The following is a 27,012-nucleotide window of genomic DNA, read 5'->3' on the forward strand; positions in this document are numbered from 1 at the left end:
CTGGGGCCCGCGCGGCCGTGACCCCGCGGTTCCCCGGACGCCGAGCGCGGCCGCAGCGGACAAAGGAGCATGTTGGCGCCGAGGAGGGCCCGTCCTCCGGCCGCCATGAGGCTCCGGGCGCCTCCTGGCCCGCGCCGCGCCCCCGCCCGCCCGGGCGCCGGGCCGACCCGCTAGGCCAGCCCGCCGCCGCTCGGCCCGCAGGCCCCGGCCCGCCGCATGGAGCCGCCCGGGCGCCGGCGGGGCCGCGCGCCGCCGCCGCCGCTGCTGCTGCCGCTCGCGCTGCTCGCGCTGCTGGGAGGCGGCGGCTGCGCCGCGGCGCTGCCCCCCGGCTGCAAGCACGACGGGCGGCCCCGCGGGGCCGGCAGGGCGGCGGGCGCCGCCGAGGGCAAGGTGGTGTGCAGCAGCCTGGAGCTCGCGCAGGTCCTGCCCCCCGACACGCTGCCCAACCGCACGGTCACCCTGTGAGTAGCCCTCGCGCCGGGTCCCCTCCCTGGGGCGCCTTCTCGTCGCGCCGCCTCTCTCTGAGCGACTTTGGAGAGGGGTCCTGCCGGCACCCACGCGCCTTTGTGTGAATGAAGCTTCAGGCAAGGGATGGCGCCCGGGGGCGTTGGCTTGGCAGGGGCGCGTTTCGGGGAAGGCCACTGAATCTGCACCCCCGAAGCCGCTTTCCAGTTCCGCTAGTTTGCAAAGTAAAAGTTTTTGGGTTCCGGGGCGCGCCCCGCGCGGTCCCGGCGCAGCGCTGCGGTGGCTGCGCGGTGCCACGTGAAGATGCAAGTAAACATGCAGTCGGCGAAGTTGCGGCTGGCTCTTCTGTGCCTGGGTTTCCAGAAAACAAGGTGCTCCGTAGGAGCGCCGGTCCTTCAGCTTCTTTGCACATTACCTTCCATGCAGTTTGCATGAATAGTTTGCAGAATACCGAACAGTACCGGCACTTGGGACGCCTGTGTGGGTAATCTCCTGACCCCCAGACTGATTTCCTTGCCTTTCTCTTCCTTAGTTGTATCACACGGTAAAAGAGCACGTTTGGAAGTGGAGTTGTTCTTCAGGGCGTGAAATACGTTTGAGACGAGCCATGCACCTTCCAGCCCGGGTTTCATGTGCTTGCGCGCTCATACTTAAAACCCCGAGAATTTTGGAAGTGAAAACTGGGTTTGTTGAGCCTTCCCTCTCGAGGGACTTGATATTGAAGTTGTTTCCCACCTGGAAGGAAAAGTTTTTGGTCTCAGGGCTCCATTTGTATTCAGATTCACGGTCCAGTTTTGCAGGGGTGGTTCTGCCCATGTTAGCTGGGCAGTTGGAATCGTGATTTTTCTGAACGATGAATTGGTGTGGAAAAGTTCAAGTATTTCTAATGGATTTTTTTTTTTTTTTTTTTTTTGGTCGAACTGAAATGTGAGCCCCTCTGTCCCGTGTTCCTCTCCGTTCTTTTGGTTTGTTAGCCAGCTAAAAAAGAATCACGGCCACCACTATAAAGACATGAAGGCAAGGGGAACAGCATGACTTATGAAAAGCTTAAAGTATGGTTTTCAATTTAACCCAAATTAAGCAGGATGTTAGGGGTAAGAGAAGTATTAACCTCCCTGCCAACCCCTTTGTTCTTCCATTTCCATTTGTTTGAATTAAGAAAGGCTTAACACAGGAAAACTGTGTTTCTGTCTATGGAGGCATGAAAATGGATAAAATAGTTTTTGTTTGACTCTTTTACTGACCATTTGGTAGTGGCAGCAGCTGTATTTATTTATTTCCTACCCAGATTCTTTGAAGTGGAAATTTTGGGTATGGGACCTTTAATTACAGTCTGAGTCAAGCAGCGAAAACCCCCTGTGTTGGAGATAGCCCTTTATAACTTGGCAGAAATTAGTCATCACAAATTTGGGTTCTGAATCGGTGGTGCTCCAACTGATCCAAGTTGAGGTCGAGTTTTTCAGAATGTCAACAGTTTCAGCTGTATTAAGTCAGCTATTTGTAAGTTTGTTTTCCTTTGAAAAAAAAATGGTATCCTAGAAAATCACTTTTCAGCATATTATCAAACTATTTCAGAGAATTCTTAGTGCCTTTAAATGTCATATTTAAAAAAAATGTTTAGGTTTGAGAGAGAGAGAGAGAGAGAGCCTGAGCCCGCGCATGAGTCCTAGTGGGGGAGGGGCAGAGAGCGAGGAGGACAGAGGATCCAAAGCCATCTCCAAGCTGACAGCAAAGAGCCCCATATGGGGTGGAACTCACAAGCTGTGAGATCACGACCTGAGCTGAAGTGGGAATGCTTAACTGAGTGAGCCACTCAGATGCCCTTAAAATGTCGTATTAATCCAATATCTTTTGCACCTGAAGCCTCTTTAGATGAAAATAAAATTAATAGAAGAAATTATAATTCACTTAAGAATCTGCTGATGTTCTGGATTGTGTTGGTTCAAGGTATATCTGACCTGGTAGAAGGTCTTCTAGGCCAGGTCCCTTATTTTACTAGGGAATAAATCAGAGTCCTGCAGGGACAAGTGACTTTCCCAATTTCCAGAGTGATTGAGAGGGTCCACGTTCCAGATTTCTGCGGTGCAGTTCAGATGCTTTCATCAGGCTTCCATCTTAGTTCAACAGTGTTTTGTTTTTTGTTTCATTTGTTTTTGTTTTTTGAGTGTTTCCTAAGTAGTGGCAGCATGTTGAGGTTTAGACTAGGTGTTAATTTCCTCGGGGTGTGGCAAATTACCACACATTGGGTGGCATAAAACCAACAAATTTCTTGTGTCACAATTCTGGGAGCTGGAAGCTGGAGATCAAGGAGTCACTAGAGCCATGTCTTCTCTAGAAGTCTTGAGGCTTCTGACATTCCTTGGATTGTGTGGCACATCAGTGCCAGTCTCTGCCCCTGTCTTCATGTCGCTTCTTTCCAGTGTGTCTCTGTGTTTCAAATACTGCCCCTTCTCTTTTTTTTTTTTTTAACTTTTTATTTATTTTCAGGAGAGAGAGAGCGTGAGCAGGGGAGGGTCAGAGAGAGAGGGAGATACAGACTCCGAAATAGGCTCCAGGCTCTGAGCCGGCAGTCAGCACAGAGCCTGACGCAGGGCTCGAACCCACAAACCGCGAGATCATGACCCAAGCGAAAGTCGGACGCTCAACCGACTAAGCCACCCAGGCGCCCCGCCCCTTCTCTTATAAGGACACCAGTCATTGAATTTGAGGTCCACCCTAAGTCCAGGATGATGTCATCCAAGGATATATAACTTAATTACATTGCAAAGACCCTATTTTCACTAAGGTCACTTTCAGAGGTACCAGAGGTTAGAACTTTGGACCTCTTTTAGGGGCATACTATTCAACTCACTACAGAATATAAATAAAGCATGATCTTTCTTTAGGAACACACAGGTAGTGGGAGAGAAATATTCATGAATTCAGAACAGTATGGTAAATGCTGTAATCCTGGAGTGTACATGTAGCAAAAGGAACCTAAAGGAGGGCAACCAAAAACCCGTGGGACATAGTTGGTAGGATCCAAGATCTAAGGATCCTGAGCCAGTTAGAGAACTATGAGATGGACCACTGTGATGAGGGGGAGGGAAAGAGGGGATGGGTGGTGCTAGACTCCCCAACCTCCCACCCCATGCCCATGAGGCTTGGAGGGCGCAGTGTTGCTTGCTATGCGGTGCAGTTGATGCTGCTAGATGTCCAGGGCAAGTGGTCAGAGAGGAGCCTGTGGGATCAAGTCAAAGATAGGCTGGCTCTCTGGTTTGAGTTTTAATCCCTTAGATGTGGCCAACCATTTTCCGCCGAGCTGTGATGTAGCTGCTGCAGGGAAATTGGATGGGGCTTGGAAGGAGAGCAAGAATAGGATAGAATTTTTTTTTTCTTTTTGAAAATAATGAAAAATAAGGTAATTTCTGCCTTGGGGAATGAACTGGACTTCACCATCGCCAAGAACTTGGACCCTTCAGCTGTCTTCGCGAACAACGCCTGCTTTCGTATAGTCATGGAGAGGTCCAGCAGACACCCTCCCCGGGGCCACACTTGTTTCCTGTATCAAGTAGCCTTTTTATTAAAGGATTAAATTCTCTTTATTATTTACAGCCAAATTGAATACAAATTTAACTTTCATTGTTATTTTTTTTGGAAATACATATTTTAAAAAATATTTTATTAAAAATTTTTTTAAATGTTTTATTTATTTCTGGGAGAGAGAGAGGCAACATGAGCAGGGAAGGGTCAGAGAGAGAGGGAGACACAGAATCTGAAGCAGGCTCCAGGCTCTGAGCTGTCAGCACAGAGCCCGATGCAGAGCTCGAACCCACGAACTGTGAGATCATGACCTGAGCTGAAGTTGGATGCCTAACCGACTGAGCCACCCAGGTCCCCCCCAAAAATGTTTATTTTTGAGAGCACGCAAGCAGGGGAGGGACAGAGAGAGGAGGACAGAAGATCCGCAGCAGGCTCTGTACTGACGGGCTGACAGCAGCAAGCCCTACGTGGGGCTGTAGCTCACTAACCCTGACCTGAGCTAAAGCTGGATGCTCAACCGACCGAGCCACCCAGGTGCCCCCAATATATAAATTATTAACTTTATTCCTGTTTCATTTGATATTTTAAGCCTTAATTCTCAGGACTTCAGTGATAGAAAGTTTTACAAGTTTAGCCCTGCTTTTCAGATTTTTCCCCCCCATAACACTACATGGAGACTCTAGGTAATCTTTTTTTTTTTTAATGATTTGTCAAGTAACTTAGGGACAAAGTCTAGGTTTTTCTCAGACTTTTTATTTTATTTTATTTTTTAAATGTTTTATTTCTGAGAGAGAGACAGAGACAGCATGAGTAGGGAAGCGTCAGAGAGAGAGGGAGACACAGAATCTGAAACAGGCTCCAGGCTCTGAGCTGTCAGCACAGAGCCTGACGTGGGGCTTGAACCCACCAACCGTGAGATCATGACCTGAGCTGAAGTAGAACGCTTAACCGACTGAGCCACCTTGGCGCCCCTCAGACTTTTAAAACCATAAAATACGTGAGTTTTGGGTTTTACTTTACAAAATGTTATGTTTGTTTTTGCTATCAAAGACCTGATTACACACATCAGTCAGTGTGCCCAGCTCCATGTCAGGGAGACAAAAAGGAATGCTTGCATTGTTTTGAAACATAACCCTAGTTGGAAGAAAGGATTTGCACAAAAGCAGCAGGTAGGGAACGAACAATTGTAGAATGTCTGTAATTAAGTAATAAATCCCGTACTGCCAACTGTCTAAATGCTTTAGAAAGTCTGAAAAGACTGGAGATTACTTGGGGCTCTGGAGGCGCTGGGAGATTTTCCCTTTTCCTGGAGAAGTTTGGACTTGAGCAAGGCCTGAGGGAAGGGAAAGACTGGATTTTGTGCAGGCATCCAGGAGTTACGGACAGGGTGGGACGGAGTTCTACTGAAGCGAGAGGTGGTTTTCAGAACCACTGGTCCGTACCAGGTATGTAATACCCAGGTGTGATGGAGGTCAAGTTAGAGTTAGGGAAGCGTGTGCAGGTGGGAGGAGGCTGCGGCGGCCAAGGCTGAAGCTCCCTGAAGCAGTGAAGGAGCCTGGTGAAGAGGGGGACACAGAGGCCGGGAGCATGTGGTCGTAGAAGCCAAGACATGTTCAGGTTTGAAGGAAGGAATGGGTACCCCTCTGGAGAGATGCTGGGAAATCAGGACCAGGAAGGCCAAGAAGCTGAGCACTGGATTGGCCTGCCTGGCGCTTTGGCACCCTCTGGGGGATGGAGGCCATGAGGGCGAGTTGGGGCAGCCTGAAGGAGAAGGGGGTGAGGATGAGGATGGTGGTAGTAGCCTCTGGATGAGGAAGAATTTCGGTGCAAAAGAAGGTTTCTCAGGAGGGAAAAGCCATGAGAGCGTATCGGAGTAAGCTGGGCAATGACTTGGGTGGGGGGGAAATGGTTGATGGAAGATGAGATGAGCTAAGCGCAGGCGCAGGGTGTTGCTGGCCCGAATTAGGAGAGAAGGTGGTGGTGAGGCAGGAGGGCTTTGGGACGGCGGGTGGGTTGAAGTAGGGGTTCTGGTCCCATTGCTTTTATCTTCACATAGACGTGGAGGCAGGGTGAGGGAGGAAGGAGAAACGAGTGAGCTCACTCGTACAAGCCGGGGATTGTAGGAAAGTTAGCAGAGTGGAGTTGTGCCCATTTCTGCCTTGTGATCAAATTCGAAGGCACATAGATGATCCCAGTTCTTTCTCCAGCTGCATTCAGCCCAGAGGTGTAAACAGTTGGGACTGGCTCAGCTGCTGCTTTGCCAGGCAGTGCCACAGAGGGAGAGAGGCATAGGCTGTGGCCTGAAGTCCTGTGGGTCAAGGGTTAGGTTTTTATCTTTGAATTCAAGGTCATCCATACCTTTTATAGCCTTACTTCATGTACTCAGCACAGATTTTTTTTTTTTTTTTTTACAAATAGTTTGTTGTCAAGTTGGTTTCCGTATAACACCCAGTGCTCATCCCCACAAGTGCCCCCCTCCATGCCCATCTCCCCCCACCCCACCCATCAGTCCTTAGTTTGTTCTCAGCATTCAAGAATCTGACTCTTGAATGCTCAGATTCTATTTTTTTTAACGTGCACATCCGTTGAGGCACTGTTGACCCTGTAGGCACCGGACTGAGTGCGAGGGTTGTTCAGGGATCACCTAAGACGTGATTCTTTCACCTAAAGACCCGTGCTATGTGCAAAGCCTCTGCTTAACCCGAGTGTGCCTCTCGTCCCCTGAGCAGAGTCTGGACTTGGTTTTCTGTGTATCAAGGGTAAACCTGTCGCTCTTGGCTGGAAAGCCTATCCTGGTAAATTCTGGGTCCTTCACAATCCAGCTCATCTGCTGTGAGCTTTTCTCTCCCGCTTCTGGCTTTGGATCTATCCCTTCTCTGAACCCAGGTAGTGCTTAACTCTGTGCTCCCGTGTCCGTTTGTGACACTTTATATGACACTGGCTATTGCTCTTGTAAAGCATGTACCCTTGAAGGGAAGGACTGGGAAACCTTAGTATAGTGCTTGGAGTGTGGGGTGGAAACTGTTCTTAATTGGCAAGAGTCATACTAATAAAGATAATACTGCATAGGTGGTGTGACAGAGGACAGTGGAGATATGGAAGAGGGACGTGAATTCACATGTTCATCCTATTATGGCAAATGAGAACACTTATTTTCAGTTTTTTTGAATGTTTAATTTTGAGAGACACAGCGTGAACAGGGGAGGGGCAGAGAGAGAGGGAGACACAGCATCTGAAGCAGGCTCCAGGCTCCAAGTTGTCAGCACCGAGCCCAACGCTGGGCCTGAACCCACAAACTGTGAGATCATGACCTGAGCCAAAGTCAGATGCTTAACCGACTGAGCCACCCAGGGGGCCCGAGAACACTTATTTGAGTCTCCCTTTCATGGCTGTAGGATCCCCAGTTCAAGTTGGGTATGTTAAATCTGTTTACAATTACATTGGACATAAGTGATCTTATGTGTCTGGTGACTACATGCATAAGGCAGTGTGGTGGCATTTTGCTCAGAAATATGCAGAATTTTGGGCAGACTTAGGCGTTTGGTCCATGAATGCAAATCTTAAGTTTTTTTTTCCTATAGGATGGGAAGGTTTTACATGATCCAGCCTCTGAATCTTGTTGTTTCTTGCCTGCTTGGAGCGCTCCAGCATCAGGAGTGTATGAGAGAGGTTGGTGGGTTTGGCAGTAAACCAGAAATTAAAATACCAGGAACAAAAGAGCACAGGAATGTTTGGAGATCCTTGTCCCAGTTCATCTGCTTTTCCCAGGAGTATGTTAAGATGGTTTTAAAAAACAGACCAAGGGGCACCTGGGTGGCTCAGTCAGTTGAGCATCCGACTTTGGCTCTGGTCATGATCTCTCAGTTTGTGGGTTCGAGCCCCGCGTCGGGCTCTGTGCCGACAGCTCAGAGCCTGGAGCCTGCTTTGGATTCTGTGTTTCCCTCTCTCTCTGCCCCTCTCCTGCTCGCACTCTGTGTCTCTCTCTCTCTCTCTCTCTCTCAAAAAAAACAAAAAACAAAACAAAAACAAAAAAACCCACAACAGAAGTAAAAGGTCTTGGAAAGTAAGTCAGAAAAATGACAGTGCTAAGTTTGAGTGTAATCAGTGATTTATTATTATTGTCCTTTGCTATTTAGTTGCCTTTCTGAAAGCCATTGTTTTCTGTTTTGGCTCTCTTCCTGTGGTGGAGTCTTCAATCCAGAAGACACAGCTAATTTATTGTTGGGTGAACATTTTCCTTATAAACAGGCAAAAATTAGGATACAGGGCTCTTTAAATTTTAGTAGCTTGTTAAGTCAGTTTTTGCAAAGATAAGGAAGCTATAGATGCAGACTTGCTCAATGAGTTTTTAACTGTTGCCAGACTAAATTTATTTTAAAACTTAATGTAATTTTCATGCTTTGTGTGTGGTTTAGCTTACATTAATGTTCCAGTGCAATGTTAGTCTGAGGAAAGAGTTTTAGAGAAAGTAAGCATCCTCTCCCAAGGTGGTTTTTTTTTTTTCCTTTTTTTCTTTTCCTGATGAAACTTCTCAGAAATTTCTGGTAGGGGGATCTCCTGCATATTGGTATAGGGTGAACAGAGATGCAGTAGGCATCTCAGAAGGCATGTGTGTGTCTTGGCCACTTTTTAGTACATGCTGAGCACACCGCAGTTCCTGGGCTTTTCAACCAGGGAAGAATTTCTTGCCCTCACATCTATCCTGTGCAAGGTCTGAATGGAATAAAAGGAAGGTTTAACGGATTGGTGTAAGAATTATCTAGAACAATCCCCCCCCCCCCCCCATGCTCTTTGGTCTTCTTTTTCCTGTTTGTAAGTTGCAAGCCCAGGCTTAAATCTGCATTTCCTCACATAGCTGTCCAAAGACCAGAATCTACTTTTGATATTTACCGTTCTGTAGCAGCATTCTTTTTTTTTTTTTTAAAGTTGGTTCTAGTATCCAACTTTAACAGATTTACCACATATTCTTTCTTGAACATGTTTGTTTATTTTGAGAGAGCACGCGAGCGTGCACACACAGTGGGGGGGGAGGGACAGAGAGAGAGAGGGAGAGAGAAGCTTAAGCAGGCTCCATGCTCAGCACGGAGCCTGAGGTGGAACTTAATCCCATGATCCTGGGATGATGGCTTGAGCCAAAATCAAGAGTTGGATGTTCAGTTGACTAGCCACCCAGGTGCCCCTTGACCATGTTTTTTTTATGGCAGTGAATGTTTGGGTTTCATTATTTATCTCATTGGTTTAAAAATACAAAGAAAACTTTGTAAATTGTGTACAGGAAGAAATTGTGCTCCCCAGTGAATTTTGATCTTATAAATCCTTAATAAAAGGAAAAGATAAAAAATTTCCTTGAGATCAAAACCAGGAAAGAAAAGGAAAAACATAGTCTTTCAAATGATCTTTTTTGAAGAGACCTAAAATGGGATTTGATATTTTCTAAGGTAATGTATTTTTTAAAATTGATATATAGTTTCTATACAGTGTTCTATCAGTTTCAGGGGGTACAGCATAGTGATTAGACAGCCCTATACATTATTTAGTGCTCTCCCCACAGTCAGTATAGTTATTGGTCACTGTTCAGACTCATTACAGTATTATTGATTATATTCCCTATGCTGTACTTTTCACCTGTGTAACATTTTATACCTGGAAATGTGTACCTCTTAATCTCCTTCACCTGTTTTGCCCAACCCTCCTTTGGCAACCACTAGTTCTCTGTATTTATGAGTTTGTTTCTGTTTTTTGTGCATTTCTTTTTTTAGGTACCACATAAAAGTGAAATCATATAGTATCTGTCTTCCTCTGTCTTATTTCACTTAGCACAATACCCTCTAGATCCATCTATGTTGCAAAGAGCAAAATTTTATTCTTGTGCTGGGCAGTACTTTATTTAAGTATACCATATCTTCTTTATCTGTTCGTTTGTTGATAGTTGCTTCGATTGTTTCCATGTCTTGGCTATTGTAAATAATGCTGCAGTAAACATAGGAGTGCATATATCTTTTTGAATTAGTGTTTTTGTTCTCTTTGGGTAAATACCCAGTAGTGGAATTAATAGAAATATTGGTATTTCTATTTTTAATTTTTTGAGGATCCTCCTTTGTGTTTTCGATAGTGGCTGCACCAGTTTACATTCCTACCAATAGTGGAAAAGGATTCTTTTTTTCTCCCCTTCCTTGCCAACATGTGCTGTTTCTTCTTTTTTGAAATGAGCCATTCTGACAGGTGTGAGGTGATCTCTTGTGGTTTTGATTGCGTTTCCCAGAGGATTAGTGATGTTGAGCATCTTCTCATGTGTTGGTCTATTCAGGTTCTCTGTTCATTTTTAATCAAATTATTAGGTGTTTTTGTTTTGTTTTGTTTTAGTTGAGTTTTGTGAGTTCTTTATACATTTTGGATATTAACTCCTTATTGGATATATAATTTGCAAATATTTCCCTTGCCTGAGGAGACATATCCAGAAAGACGTTACAAGGCCATTGTCCAAGAGATTACTGCCCAGGCTTTCTTTTAGGAGGTTTATGGTTTCAGGTCTTAACTACATTTAGATTTCTTTTTATGTTTTATTTATTTCTGAGAAAGACAGCGTGAGCAGGGGAGGGAGACAGAATCAGAAACAGGCTTCAGGCTCTGAAGCCGCTGTCAGCACAGAGCTCAACGTGGAGCTCAAACCCATGAACTGTGAGATCATGACCTGAGCTGAAGTCAGAGGATTAACCGACTGAGCCACCCAGGCGCCCCACTACATTTAGATGTTTAATCCTTGTTGAGTTTATCTTTGTGTGTGGTATAAGAAAGTGGCCCAGTTTAATTCTTTCACATGTATCTGTCCAGTTTCCCCAACATTTATTGAAAAGACTGCCTTCTCCCCCATTGTATATTTTGCCTCCTTTGTTGTAGATTAACTGATCATACAAACATGGGTTTATTTCTGAGTTCTCTTTTCTGTTCCATTGAACTATGTGTATTTTTGTGCTAATATCCTACTGTTTGGATTAGCTTTGGAGTACACTTAAATTAATTCTAGCAAAATTAACATACAGTATTGTATTAGTTTCAGGCGTTCAGTATAGTGAATCGGCAAATCTGTACATTACTAAGCGCTCCTCATGATAAGTGTAATAGTTTTAAGTCAGATTGTGATACCTACATCTTTGTCCTTTTTTCTCAAGATGTTTTGATCACTTGGAGTATTTTATGGTTTCATACAAATTTTAGGATTATTCTAGTCCTGTGAAAAATACAATTGGTATTTTTTTTAAGTGTATTTATTTTGAGAGAGAGATAGTGCCAGTGGGTAAGGGGCAGAGATAGATGGTGACGAGAGGAGAGACTCCCAAACAGGTTCCGTGCTTCCAGTACAGAGCCTGTTGTGGGGCTCAAACTCATGAAACAACGATATCATGACCTAAGCTGAAACCAAGAGTCCAACGCTTAAGTGACTGAACCATCCTGGCGTCCCCTGTTGGCATTTTGATAGGGATTGCATTGAAGCTATAGATTGCTTTGGACTCTATGAATATTTCACAATATTAATTCTTCCAACCTGTGAATGTGGAATTATCTTCCCATTTGTGACCTCTCATCAATGCCTTACAGTTTTCAGATTACAGAATTTTTATGCCCTTGGTTCAATTTATTCTTAGGTATTCTTTTTGGTGCAGTTAAAAAGGATTTTCTTAATTTCTCTTCTCTGTTACTTCATTATTAGTGCATAGAAATATAACAGGTCTTTGTATATTAATTTTGTATTCTGCAACTTTACTGAATTTATTAGTTCTAGTGGTTTACTTTTGGTAAAGTCTTTGGGGCTTTTTCTATATAATATCAAGTCATCTGCAAATGCTGACAGTTTTATTTTTTTACTTACCAATTTGGATGCCTTTTATTTCATGTCTGATTGCTGTGGCTAGGACCTCTGTGTCTTATTCCTGATTTTAGAGGAAAAGCTTTCAGTTCACCATTGTGGGTTTGTCATTAGATTAATATATATTAATGTGTAACTGTATTATAAAATAGAGTTGTGGACCTCTATTTTATTGAGGTATGTTCCCTCTAAACCCACTTTGTTAAGAGTTTTTATCATGAATGGATATTATTCTTTATCAAATGCTTTTTCTGCATCTACTGAGACGGTATGATTTTTATGATTCATTTTGTTAATGTGTAACATGTTGATTGAGTTAGTGGATATTGAACCATCCTTGCATTCCTGGAATATATCCCACTTGATTGTGGTGAATGATTCTTTAAATGTATTGTTAAATTCACTTTTCCAGTATTTTGTTGATTTTTGCACATATGTTCAGCAAGGATATTGGCCTGTACTCTTTCTTTTTTTTTTTTAAATGTTTTTTTTTTTTTTAATTTATTTTTAGGAGATAGAGAGAGACAGCGTGAGCAGGGGAGGGTCAGAGAGAGAGGGAGTCACAGACTGAAACAGGCTCCAGGCTCTGAGCTGGCAGTCAGCACAGAGCCCGACGCGGGGCTCGAACCCACGAACCGCGAGATCATGACCCAAGCGAAAGTCGGACGCTTAACCGACTAAGCCACCCAGGCGCCCCTCTTTTTTTTTTTTTTTTGTAATGTCTGTCTTTGGTGTTGGTACCAGGATAATGCTGAACTTGTAGAATGAATTTGGAAGCTTCCCTTCCTCTTCTAATTTTTGGAATAGCTTGAGAAGGATAGTTATTAACTCTTTTAATGTTTGGTAGCATTTACCTGTGAAGCAGTCTGGTCCTGGACATTTCTTTGTTGGGAGTTTTGTTTTTTTTTTTATTACATATTCAATTTTGTTACTAGTACTCTGTTCAGATTTTATGTTTCTTCCTGATTCAGTCTTAGAAGATTGCATGTTTCTAGGAATTTATCCATTTCTCCTGGTTGTCCAGTTTGTTGACATTTTTTTCAGTAATCTTTTATAGTCCTTTATATTTTTCAGATGTCAGTTCTATAATTTCTGATTTTATTTATGTCTTTTTTCTTGATGAGTCTTGCTAAAGGTTTCTCAGTTTTCTCTTTTTACAGAACTAGGCTTTGGTTTCATTGATCTCTATTGTTTCTTTTGGAATCTTTTATTTCTGGTCTGGTCATTATTACTTCCTTCTAACTTTGGATCCCCCCCCCCCCCCCAGTTCATTTAGGTGCAAATTTGGATTTATTTGAAATTTGTCTTGTTTTTTGAGGTAGGCCTGTATCCCTGTAAATATCCCTATCAGGCTGCCTTCTTTATGTCCCAGAGATTTCGGTGGACCATTGTGTTTCCACTTTCATTTGTCTCCAGCTGTTCCTTGATTTCCTCTTTGATTTCTTTGTTGAGGCGTTGGTTGTTTAGTAGCACGTGGTTTGGTTCTAGTGGCATTTTTGATAAGTCCTATCCTGCTTTTAAAAATGGCTTGCTTTTGCAGTCATTCAACAAAGTTACTCACTGCCTACTCTTTGTTGCAGACTTAGGTAGGCTTATGTGACTTTTTATCTCTGGGCATGACTTCTTCTGTGGCCATCAGACCAGATTTATCCTACTTTTCTATGCTTATATCCCTTTCTGGAACTCCATTTCTTGCCTTTAAGCTGTCTAGTATCTGTCCTACCAGACTTGACCGTCTGGCTCTTTGTGATGTGATTTAACCTGCATCTCCCTCTATTGCTGCACTCTGCTAAGAGGACTAGAGATAGCAGGGGCGTAACAGGTGGATTTGTAGAAATTCTTATAGGCATTTTTTAAAATGTTTTTTTAATTTATTTTTGAGAGAGAGATAGAGACAGCATGAGCAGGGGAGGTTCAGAGATTGGGAGACACAGAATCTGAAACAGGCTCCAGGCTCTGAGCTAGCTGTCAGCACAGAGCCTGACGCGGGCTCGAACCCATGAACCGTGAGATCGTGACCTGAGCCAAAGTCTGATGTTTAACCAACTGAGCCACCCAGGTTCCCCTCTTATAGGCATTTCTAAGGCAGTTTGTAAGACTGGCTTAGGAAAACTGTGAGAGGGCTGATAGACCTTTGGGTTCAGTGACCATCAATGCTTTTCCCTCATGTCCTCCTGACAGGCACAAAACCTTTTCCCAGCCTAGTGTGTCTCAGATCTCTGTGGTAAATAATCATTTCCGTTATTTATAGCAATTCTTTCCAAGCACCTTCCTGCCATCACCTCCATAGGCAACGATGATGTTTATGTGAATGTTGCCCCAGGCCCTGCATCTCAGCCGCAGGGGTTCAGGGGATCTCAGCTATCCTGTCATCTGGGTGGCCGAGGTTTTGTTGAGGTTTCCACCCTTGCATTGAATCACCTGGGAGTATTAGAAGTTCAGATGCCGGGGCCACAGACCTCTGCTCTGATTTAATTGTTCCAGAATGAGGCCTGGACGTTGGTATTTTTCACACCTCTGCAGGCGAATCTGATGTCACCTGGGTTGAGAACTTGTTGCCTGGTAGCCTAGCGACCTAAGGGTTAACCATCCTGACCAGCTGTCATCCACTGCAACAAAAGTAGAGAAAAGAATAGAGGAACAAATTGGGGACAGCTGCCTCACATGGGAGGGAGGGAGTGTTTTAACTGGAACAAAGATGAGTGAAAATCAAGAGACATTTAGATAGCTGAGAGCTTTAGGGGGGCGTTATTCACAGGCGACAAGAAATGTGACTATTTGTAAGGTAGAGAGGGGCGTGCTGAAGGTAGATTTAATACCAGGTCGTGGGGTTAAGGACGGTTACGTTGTAACAATATGTTGTGGCAATGGGTGAACTGAAAGGGCCTGAGGGCAGCAAGCATTTGCCTGAACCAGTATTTACGGTACTCAGGTGAAGCCCCCTGCCTGAGAGTACCTTAAATCCCTTATTTTGGATTTAAAGTAGAGATTTCCTGGTCATAATGCATTATTAATATAATATGATGGAGAAATGAGGAGAGGCCCAGTTTCCCAGGTATGTACCTGCTCTGGGAATTTTTTGGTGGGAGGGAGTTTTACTAGTTTAAAAAAAAAAAAAGTCTTTAATGTGCATTGTGATTATTAGTGCATGTATGTGGGGCGCCTGGGTGGCTTAGTTAAGCATCTGACTTGGGCTGAGATCATGATCTCATGGTTTGTGAGTTCAAGCCCCATGTTGGGCTCTGTGCTGACAGCTTGGAGCCTGAAGCCTACTTCTGATTCTGTGTCTCCCTCTCCTCTCTGCACCCCCCCCCCCTCTCTCTCTCTCTCTCTCGCTCTCAAAAATAAGCATTAAAATTTACAAATATAATCTGATATGTTTGCAAAAGGGTCATTTGTATATGACCACCTTCTCTGTACACATTTATTTTCTAATACCATTTTCCCTACTTGATACTCTTGAGATTTTTAGAGACCTTTAAGTATCTGATAACATTTTAAATAAAAAAAGTTTTTTAAAATTTATTTTGAAAAAGAGAACGAGAGACCATGTGTGTGCACAAGTGGGGAAGGGGCGGAGGGAAGGAGAGACAGAATCCCAAGCAGGTCTGCACCATCAGTGCACAGCCCGGTGCGGAGCTCGATCTTACCAACCGTGAGATAGATCATGACCTGAGCCGAAATCAAGAGTTGGATGCTTAACTGACTGAACCACCCAGGCTCCCCTCATCTGATAACATTTTAAAAATTATTTTCTTGCTGATTTGACTGGGGTGGTGGAGGCCGGACTGTGGGCATCCTTGTCATATTCTTGACTTTATGAGTGACGGCCTGTTGGGCAGACCAGGACAAGAGATTTTCTGTAACCAGGCTGTGAGCCTGAATTGGCTCATATAGGAGGCATTTGCTAGCGGTTTTTAGCTCTTTATCCATTCAGATGACTTTCCTGGTTCTTAGTTTAAATAAAAAGCATACGTCTTTTGACTCCCCTCCGCTCATCTCCCCCCACCCCAATAGTTTGCCTTAAGTTTAAATTATGCAGTGTTTGTGCATATTTGAAATCCTTTTTTTTATGTGTGTGTGTGGTTGTTCCTGAGTCATCACCATGGGAGTGGGGCAGGTCTACAGAATTCTATATTCTATACAAAGAAAGCAAAATTATCCAGACCCTTAGAATCTTAGAATTCTTGTTCAACCTTGTTAGATGACAATGCCACGAGCGTAAAGGAAATCTTTTGGCATAATTGCTAGCTCTACGTGAAAAGCGCTGCTTCCTCCCTGTTTAAGAATGGTCTTTGCGGGGCCCCTGGGTGGCTCAGTCGGTTAAGTGTCCGACTTCAGCTCAGGTCATGATCTCGCGGTTCGTGGGTTCAAGCCCTGCATCGGGCTCTGTGCTGAGTAATAGCTCAGAGCCTGGAGCCTATTTCAGATTCTGTGTCTCCCTCTCTCTCTGACCCTCCCCTGCTCACGCTGTCTCTATCTCAAAAAAAAAAAAAAAAAAACCCAACAAAAAAAACAACAAAAAAAGAATGGTCTTTGCAGGCCAAGTTGTCTCTGCACAAGAGGGATAAGCACGCCACCTACCGAGCCTGGGGGGAAATAGAGGTGATCTCTGGGGTAATCAAAGCTTCTGGAGCTCCCCCGCCCCCCCTCCCACTCCCGCATCCCTAGTACGAGGAATAATGCGCAGTATGTGACTGTGAATTAAATCCATGCCCCATATGAGGACATTTCTGAATTAGAATGCATAGTTCTGAATATGTTAGCTGGCTCATCTAAGGGGGTCTGTTCTGTTGAGGACACAGACCCTTATTTTGTTCCTTCTTGCATTGTAGCACCGGGAATAGTGACATGTATTTCACGTGCACGTCTGTGATGGCCCCATAGTGTGGGCTGGACAGAAAGGGGGGTTGCAGATTGTGTTGGGGATGACCCTTCAGTATAAACCTGCGTTAAATTGAATCGAAGGGAAGTTAGAGCGGCCTTAGAGGTGTGTGATCGAGATTCTTTAATGCAACTGTTAAAAGTTTTCCTTCTTTTTTTTGTCTGCTTGAATCTAAGTCTAATTAAATTGATTCATTTCCCATCAAGATAAGACTTAAAGGCATCCTTTGTTTTATTGTGCAGTGTCTCCCAGCTCTTTTCTCAGGAAGAGGCAAAGAGAAATTGACGAGTGCTGTATTCATCTCCAGGACCATGTTTAAGACAAATGTGCTTTCTATTAGATTAATCTTTTTCTTTTTATTAAACCTGCCTTTTGTTTGTTTTTTTAAACAAGACCAAGCATAAACTCTCCCTTAATGGCCAAGGCTCGACTAGAATTCTAAAGTCATTACAGTACTGTGGAACAGTTCACCTTGATCCTGCAGGCTGCCCCTTTCTTCCTTGTGACCGGGTCCTACTTCTGGTTTGCTTGCAGTAAGGGAGAGGTCGTACTGTTTGAACTATTTATAATCCTCACTCTCTTACCAGATTGTTGTGAACTATTGATGGTGATATTTATCTCTGTCTTCAGTGTCTCCCCCATAAGTACTCAGTAGATCTTTGAATAAAGAACTCTCATTTTCCCCTGATTTTCTAAATTAATTTTTTAAAAATGGTTTTATTTTTGAGAGAGAGTGGTGGAGAGGCAGAGGAGGGACACAGAGGATCTGAAGCAGGTTCTCTGCTGACAGCAGAGAGCCCGATGTGGGGCTCGAACTCCGGAGCCATGAATCATGGTTGAAGTCGGAGGCTTAACTGAGACGCCTAGGTGCCCCTTCCCCACTGTTTTTGTTTCCTAAAGTAGGACTGGGGAGAGAGTCTTGCCTCATCCTTTAATGAGGGATGAATCTATTCTGGATAAGCTTGAGATTCTTGTAGGTGGGATGCCCAACCTACGAGGTTAGGGCTTAGACTCCTGCTCTTCATCTGCTAGTGAAAAATGTCTTCCCAGATTAGTTTGCCCCCCCTCCCTTTGTGATCTCATTCCCTCCTACCTCTTGAGAAGCCATCACTTACCTTTCCTGTGTTTTGAGTTTCTCTCCTACTTTGTGATGTCTCCCCAAACACCCCCTTGTAACACCACGTTACAGGGATCATTCTTCTTCCTTCACAATATAGCTTCTTGAAAAGTGGCTTGAATACATTGTCTTCAACTCCTTTTTATTTCAGTTTCAACCCATTGCTGTCTCGTGTCTGTGCTGTACCCAGCCTGCAGTCTGTCCAGATGCAGACATCTTCTGTTCACCACTCCATGTGTTGTCTTCTGGGTCTCTGACGGCTGCAGCCTGTGACCAGGCTCCCCTGATTATTGAGTCTTGGCAGTTCACGTAGTTTGGGCCATGGAGGTCTTAGGAAGAAATGATTAGCTTGCTGTGTGGTTTGTCTGTCAGGATACACCCCAGAGAGCCATATGTCCTAATTAATGCTTTTTGAGTACTGAGAAAGAATGGGTGTCATCCAGTCTGAACCCATGAGAAATAGAGATTGTCCACTTGAGATTACTGCCTGTTTAGAGAACCCTAGGTTTTTCAGGGCTCCTTACTAAACAAACAAATTATTGGAGTTCTTTCAGGGGTAAAGTTGGAATACTTGTCCTTCAGCTCAGCTAGAAGTTAGCAACCACAGACTGGGACCCTAAGTGTAAAAACTTTGTCAGCCTTTCCCTGGTTTGAGCTTTGTAATGTTCGCAGGTACTTGTATTAATGTTTCCAACTTTTCCCATTTGAGTCACTAGAAAACCTTTTAAATTGTGGGTGTCCTGTTGTCACTCTGTGGGCACAGGTCGGGGAGGTTATTGGGGCCTGGTACGTGGTCCTGGTACGTTGAGTGGTAGATGGTGGTCACTTTCAAACAGAAAGTGTAGGGCCGTGTAGTCCGGGAATATCAGGCTACCGTTGTGCCTGGGAAGTATTTCTGGGAGGTGAACCTAATCTGGCTCAATCAGGTTCCCTCTTTTTAAAATTTCTTTGTTTTGCTAGTCTATGAACCTGAGCCTTATTGGTTGTATTTTATTCTCACCCTGAGGGGTTATTTTTAGTTTAGGTTAGGTTTGGTTATTTTTAGGGATGCGTTTATTTTTCTCTTGGGGGTTGCAGGATAGTAAGATCAGTCTAGAGGTTCTGGTCATCTTATCGTTCAAGAGCATGGGACTCAGAACACTAGGAGCCTGCTGATGAAATGAATTCTGTAGATCTGCTGTTTCCAGTTTGGATGTCACCTAAAGACTTACGATTGAGTTACAGGGTTACAAACTGTTACTTTCTGTTGCTGTTTTAACATTCTCCCAAAACCGGTTTGGTAATTCCGTGGAAATACAATGACTAGAGAACCTTAAGCTGTCTATATTGCCCTTTATAGGCAATAACTAACTTTATATAGAAGAACCTTTAACTGAATTAAAAGTTGCAATGACAGCCAGCGTTCAGGTATTTCTCATGTACCAGGTACTGTACAGAATGCTTCACATGGACCACAGCTCAGTCCTTAAAACCACTTCATGAGGTTGGTATTGCACCCTTCCCCCCCCCCCCATCTGACAGGTGTGCCAGCTGAAGGGTGGACAGCTAAATCCTTTCTCTCAAGTTACAGGTTTTGTAGGTTTCTGGCCCAGGACTGTGACCTCTGGACCTGTAATTCTCAGTATCCTGTCCATAAAAGATGTAATAGACAACTTAAGTGCTCACTTGGGCAGTGGGGTTGGGGTTAAGTCTGTCTTTTCTTTCTTTTCAGTCTGTCTTTCGTCTTTCTCGTCCTTCCCCCCTCCCTTCCTTCCTTCCCTTTCCTTCCTTTTTTTTTTCGCTCCTTTCTTTCTTCATTCCTTTCTTCATTCCTTTCTTTCTTCATTCCTTTCTTCCTTCCTTCTGTACTTTTGAAGTTTATTTTGAGAGAGAGAGCACAGGAGAGGGGTAGAGAGGGAGCGAGACAGAGAATCCCAAGCAGGCTCCCCACTGTCAGCGCAGAGCCCAATGGGAGGCTCCATCTCACAAACAGAGAGATCATGACCTGAGCCAAAATCAAGAGTTGGACACTCAACCGACTCAGCCACCCAAGCACCCCTGGGGGTTAAGTCTTTGTTGAACAAAAGATACGGTACTTGTTTACTTTGAACCATTTCTTTAGAGGTGGCTGGCTGATGGGATAACAAGGTAACTGAGAATTCTCACCTGGTGCATATTCTGTCCAAGGGACTAACTGTTGATAAAAAGAATTTTAATGCCCTATTTGACTATCATCAGGTGGTTTGGGAGTGACTAGAGTGGTGGCACTTGGACCGCTGTGTAGTAATATTGATGATTAAATAATTGGTCTTTTTCTTGTCTGCATTCTTGAGGTTGGAAATTGTATCCTGGAATACTAATTGACCCTATCTCAGGTCTGACTGCTGTGTTCAGATGAAGGAAATAATAGCATAAGCAAGGAGCTGCATTTTGGGTAGGTTTCCCCTTTTAGGGAGGGTTCACACCTGCGTGTTACCAGTTGTGCTGGGTAAGCAGGACACTAGCATTCTTATTCCCTATTTTTTGTTTTCTTTTAAACTTTTTACATGTTTTTAATTTATTTTTGAGAGAACAGGTGAGAGTCAGAGAGAGAGGGAAATACAGAATCCGAAGACAGGCTCCAGGCTCTGAGCTAGCTGTCAGCACGAACTGTGAGGTCATGACCTGAGCCGTAGTCGGACCCTTAACCGAGTGAGCCACCCAGGCTCCCATCTTACTCCCTATTTGATAAGGATGACCAGAAAGAGGGTACGGAGGAAATAGCGATGAGACCGAATGGATGCATGGGGGGGGGGGGGGGGCCTTAAGTTAGCTTTGATACCAAGTAGAATTGTGACCCTTAGCGAATCGTAATTTTTCTGGGCCTTCCTTTCTTGAATAGTAAAATAGGGTTTTGGAGCAGATGATCTTTAAGGGCTCTTGAACTGTTAAACTTGTATGATTTTATATATCCCAGGAAAGCAGACCAAACCTGATAAGATCACAGAGGTATATTTAAAAGTCCATCCACATTTAGCGAAACTCCGATTGTTTTATTAGGATTGATTCATTGCATTACAGTAGGTGGAGTGGCTGTTTTCTAGGGGGCTGGGGGTAGTGTTGGGTCTGTTCAAGTCCCCAGAGTTTGGCCTATTGTGGTTCCAGAGCTCAAGGGCCTTTTCTTCCCACTCCTGGGGCTAATTGCCCCTCACCGGCTGAGACCTGCCCTCACTCCCTACGGCTGCTGCCAGTGCTGGGACCTTGCACTCCCTTTCTGTTAATTGGATTTCTTTTTTGTCTCTTCGTTCCCATCTTTAACATCTTGGTACACTTTTTTAGCATCTGAACTCTATTCCTCTGTTACAGGAATATAGATTTTTAGCTTCCCAGCTCAGTGAGTTGGCCAGCTTGCTTGTCTGAATTTTTGTCTCAAAGGAATTGACAGGGTGCCCATAACATTTGGAAACCTCAACTTTTTCTTTTCTTTTTTTTTTTAACGTTTGTTTATATTTGAAAGAGAGACAGAGTACAAGTGGGGGAGGGGCAGAGAGGGAGGGAGTCACAGAATCCAAAGCAAACTCCAGGCTCTGAGATGTCAGCACAGAGCCTGACATGGGGCTCAAAGCCATGAACTGCTAGATCATGACCTGAACCATAGTCGGATTCTTAACCGACTGAGTCACCCAGGTGCCGCTAGACTTTTTCTTTTAAGCACAGTGAAGATACCCTTCATAACTCATACACACAGTCACGTATTTTTTCCTTTTGTCTCCAGACTTAGTGCATCTTAAAATTTTTTTTTAATGTTTGTTTATTTTGAGAGAGAGCAAGAGCGTGTACAAACACAAGCGGGGAAGGACGGAGAGGAGAGACAGAATCTCAAGCAGGCTCCTGCACCATCAACTCAGATCCCATTGTGGGGCCCAAACTCACGAACTGCAAGATCATGACCTTAGCGGAGACCAAGAATCTGACACTTAACCGACTGAGCCACCCAGGCGCCCCCAAGACTTCATGCAGATTGTGTGCCACACAATTGGATTCTTGCTGGCATGCTCTCCCACCCTTTACAGCTTGGTCTCTTACCACATATTTTTTTTATTTAAAAAATTTTTTATGTTTAAAAAAAATTTTTGTTAAAGAGGCACACACAATGCAAGCAGGGGAGGGGCAGAGAGAGAGAGACACAGAATCTGAAGCAGCCTTCAGGCTCCGAGCTGTAAGCACAGAGCCTCACGTGGGGCTCAAATCCATGAACTGCATGATCATGACCTGAGCCGAAGAAAGATGCTCAACCGACTGAGCCACCCAGGCGCCTCCTCCACATGTTTAATCCAGATCTTTCAATGCCAGTGTTGTGGCTGGTGCTGTTTTACAGCAGGCCCCGCTGACCCTGAACACCTAACTTCTCTCTCAATGGCCAGGCCAGCTCCTGGTTGTGATCCCTCCACCAGTTATAAAACTGCATTTGGGGTCATAGTTGTCTGTGATCTATTTCTGCACTGGAGCCAGTGTGACAAATAGAGCTCTTGAGTGCCTGCACTGGTGAATTGGGAATAGCCATCACGGGTGCCGTGTAAGCTTATCAGGAAAGAGCTAGGACTCCCTCGTGAGCTGCCGGGGGTGGGGAGGTGGTGGCACACGTGGCATTGTTTGCCAGTCTTGCCAGTCGCCCTGGATGCCCAAGGCTCTGTTAATGACTAGATTACTCATTTGTTGTTGTTGTTTTTGGTAACCTTAGGATAATAGGGCTTTTTGTGCATATCTGTGTTCTTAACTGTTTGAGAGCATTTTCAACAGCTACTTTAAAAGAGTGGCTTCGCACATAAATTTACAAAAGGCCTCGGGAGATTTCTTACTGGAAGAATTATTTAGATCCTATACTTAGTAGTAAGCTCTGTCCTTGTCAAAAATATTGATTTCACTCTTCAGTGACAGTTTCTAAAATATACTTTCCAAATATCTTATAATGGAGTGGCTCCAAGCATTTGGACCAGCTGTCTAAGGATCTTCGGGAGGTTATATTGGAGGAAAATGCTGGTTCCCATATATTAAGAACTCCTACAAATTAGTGAAAAAAGACATGATCTCTTAGAAATATAGACCAATCATAACAGGCATTGTCTACTGAGCATGCCAGATCCTGTCCTGTGTGTTTTGAGTGTTATATTAGTTAATCCACACAGTTCTTAATGAGATCATTATTATGATCCCTCTTTTGTGTCTGAGGATGTGGGGGAGGGAGGCCTATTGATGTCCCTGAGGTCACTGGCCAATAAGTGATGGAACCAGGATGTGAGCCCAGACAGTCTGACTCTAGAGCTCACCCTCATAACCGGTGTGTTGTAAAGGTCAAAGGACATTTCCAGACCTTCACAGGAAGTAACACAGATCCACAATTGGAAATGCGAATTAAAATTTTGAGGTTACCACTTTTCACTACTTAGATTCAAGTGTGACTTTGGTAAGAATACTTCATAGTTGGTGTGTATACTTAAGTACCTCCTTCCTCCACCCGTTCATTCACTCAGGCATCTCTGCTGTTGGGGTTCAGGTGCTCTGCAGCCCAGCTCCACCCGAGTAGAGGACCGACCCATTCAGTGCCTAGACTTCTGACCCATGTGCCAAGTTACACATGTAGATTGAAAGCACTCAGTTTGTAAAATATGCAGCAATAGAGAACTAATACAGACCATTGCGGGGTTGTCTCTGTTTAAAAGGATGTCCCCCTGCAAACTGGTGCAGCTGCTCTGGAAAACAGTGTGGGGGTTCCTCGAAAAATTAACAGTAGAACTCCCCTATGACCCAGTAATAGCACTGCTAGGAATTTACCCAAGGGATACAGGAGTGCTGATGCATAGGAGCACATGTACCCCAGTGTTCATAGCAGCACTCTCGACAATAGCCTAAACATGGAAAGAGCCTAAGTGTCCATCAACGGATGAATGGATCAAGAAGATGTGGTTTATCTATACAATGGAATACTACATGGCAATGAGAAAGAATGAAATCTGGCCATTTGTTGCAAATCTGGCCATTTGTTGCAACGTGGATGGAACTCGAGGGTGTTATGCTGAGTGAAATAAGTCAGGCAGAGAAAGACAGATACCATAGGCTTTCACTCATACGTGGAACAGGAGAAACTTAACAGAGGACCATAGGGGAAGGGAAGGGAAAAAGAAATAGTTACAGAGAGGGAGTGAGGCAAACCATAAGGGGCTCTTAAATACTGAGAACAAACTGAGGGTTGGTGGGGGGGTGGGGGAGAGGGGAAGGGGCGTGGTGGGCATGGAGGAGGGCACTTGTTAGGATGAGCACTGGGTTGTATGGAAACCAATTTGAAAATAAACTATATTAAAAAAAACATTGAAACTTCAAAAAAAAAAAAAAAGATTTCCCCCTTCTTCTCTGCCCTTTGAATTTATACTCCCCCTTTTCAAAAAAATTTATTTTGAGAGAGCGCGCAAGCAAGCTCATGAGGGTGAGAGCAGGGGAGCGGCAGAGAGAGAGAGGGAAGAGAGAATCCCAAGCAGGCTCTGCGATGTCAGCACAGAGCCCCATGTGTGGAGCTCGAACTCCTGAACCGTGAGATCATGACCTTAGCTAAAACCCAGAGTCAGACACTTAACCGACCGAGTCACCCAGGCACCTCTTCCCGCTTTAATTAATTTATTATTATTTTTTAAAACAAAGTTCAGTAACCCTTAATCATTCTGCATTTCAGCAAAATTTAAACTGTATTTTGTTTGACTCAGTCATGTACCCTTTCTATAGCACTTCACACTTAGACCACAAAGATTAATTCTACACACGAATCTACTTTGGATATACCCTTGGTGTCCCTCCTAGCACACAGTAGGTGTTTTCTTATGTAATGTGTAGTAGATCTGACAGGGACTTTAACTTAAAAAATCAAGGATTCAAAATTCTGAAAGGACCTCAGTATGGTCCCGGGAGAGAGCTCCCTATTTGATTAAAATGCCAAATAACTTGCTTTTATTGTATTCATAAATATTAAATGTCCAGTGTTCTTTATGATGTATAGACACCTTGAAAAATGGGCTCCCTTTTCTCACAGAGCTGGTGTGTTCATAAGATAAGATGAAGTGTTCTTTAATAAACGGTTTTTCATTTTTAGGCATTTTAGATGTAGATCTAGTATGGCATAAAAAACCGTTTAGTTTTTCTTAACCAACTGCTATTTAAATACATGTAGACTTCCTGTTTAATGCAAAAGCAGAAAAATAGATTCCTTTTTGTTTGTGAAATTGCTGAATGAAGAATCTGAAATAATTAGAAGAAGGAACAGGCCTTAAAAAATGTCAGGTCTTTGATTAAAAGTGAGTGGAAACTTGAAAGGTATTTAACGAACCATATGAATAGTTAAGCGTGGCCATATGCCCGGGTTGATACCTGTTGTCTTACTATAATTATTAATGACACCTTGTTTTATTCTCAAGTGTCTGTTTGATGATAAATTATATTGTGACCCTGTAATAGTATGTTAGCGGTTGATGTCTTTGACTTGCTGTCTCATTTTAATAATTATTCACCTCCTAGAGGTTGCCGTTGGAATTTCTACAGTATCTGCCTTCAAGAAGGCAGGCAGAGTGTCCTGAACTTCCCCCCTAATTTACCAAATCTGTGGAAGGGACATTAAAACCAAACGATAAAAACGTATGTTTTTGTTTCTGTTTGGAAATTTAGATGGTTTGTTTTCTTTATCATGCAATTCACAAATTTTATCCAAATACATCTGGATGTATATATATGTGTGTGTGCGTGCGCGCACATGTGTATTTTTAAATTGATTTGCCTGGCATGTGGTTAGGTTTTTAAAAAGTCTTCAAACTGGAGATATTTCCCTTTTTTGAGTTTGTATACATATCTTTATTAGACATTACTTTTTTATTGTGGTAAAAGACACATAACATTTCTAACTAATTGTAAGTGTATAATTCAGTGGCATTAAAGACATTTGCAGTGTTATATAACCCCTGTTTCTATACCTGCAGCATTTTCATCCTTTCCCATTACCTGTTCCTCTTTTTACCCCCTGGGATCCCTCTGTTAGTTACACATACTCCCGAGTTCCTGGTTTTGTCTTTTATCTACTGAATTGAAAAAGTCAAGCTAGATGATCTCACTCATATGTGGAATTTAAGAAACAAAACAGATGAGCAAAGGGGAAGGAAAAAAAAGACAAACCAAGAAACAGACTCTTAACTATAGAGAACAAACTGATGGTTGCTGGAGGGGAGATGGGTGGAGTGTTGGGGGAAAACAGGTGATGGGGATTAAAGGTACATTTATCATTATGGGGAAAAAAAGACACTCAACGTCATTATTCACTAGGAAATGTTAATTAAAACCACAGTTATCACTGCACTAGAATGGCATAACTAAAAAATATTCTAGGGGAACGCCTGGGTGGCTCAGTCAATTACGCGTCTGACTTTGGCGCAGGTCATCATCGTGCAGTCTGTGGGTTTGAGACCCACATCAGGCTCAGTTCTGACAGCTCAGAGCCTGGAGCCTGCTTCAGATTCTGTGTCTCCATCTCTCTTTGTCCCTCCACTGGTCATACTCTGTCTCCCAACACTAAATAAAAATTTTAAAAAAGTTTAAAAAAAAAAATCTGACAATCCCACGTGCTGGGGACGTTGTGCAGGAGCCCTCACACCATGCCAGTGGGGGTGCAGTATGGTACAATGCCTCTGGGAAAATGGTAGTTCCTTATAAAGTTAAACATGCACTTACCATATGAGCCAGCAGTCACACTTCTAGAGAGTAACTAAAAGAAATATGTTCACTCAAAAACCTGTATTCACATGTTTGTAGCAGCTTAAGTCCTATCACCAAAATCTGTATCCCAGATGTCCTTCAGCTTGGTAAGTGATAAACCCTGGTCCATCTCTACCAGGGACTACTAGTGAGAAAAGAGGAAGAAACTACTGACATGGGCAACACAGATGAATTTCCAATATGTTAAAAAGGGGTGGTGGGATGGGTTATCACCTATAAAACTCCCAAGTGTTAGAAATGCTCTTTCTTGGGGTGCCTGGGTGGTTCAGTCGTTTGGGCATCCAACTTCGGCTCAGGCCATTCTGTGAGTTCAAGCCCCACATCGGGCTCTGTGCTGACAGCTGAGTCTGAAGCCTGTTTCGGATTCTGTGTCTCCCTCTCTCTCTCTGCCTCTCC

General features: G+C 43.7%; 1 protein-coding gene across 1 annotated transcript in view; it reads left to right on the forward strand.

Annotated features, from left to right (window-relative positions):
- The first annotated feature begins 216 nt into the window (after window positions 1-216).
- ADGRA3 (adhesion G protein-coupled receptor A3) overlaps window positions 217-27,012 on the forward strand; it is a 128,151-nt gene continuing 101,355 nt past the window's right edge. Inside the window, exon 1 of the mRNA XM_039246056.1 lies at window positions 217-461. Coding sequence (XP_039101987.1) covers window positions 217-461 — 245 coding nt within the window. The remainder of the gene's footprint in view (window positions 462-27,012) is intronic.

Source organism: Hyaena hyaena, unplaced genomic scaffold (genome assembly GCF_003009895.1).
Source record: "Hyaena hyaena isolate Hyena2069 unplaced genomic scaffold, ASM300989v1 scaffold_278, whole genome shotgun sequence".
Taxonomy (NCBI): domain Eukaryota; kingdom Metazoa; phylum Chordata; class Mammalia; order Carnivora; family Hyaenidae; genus Hyaena; species Hyaena hyaena.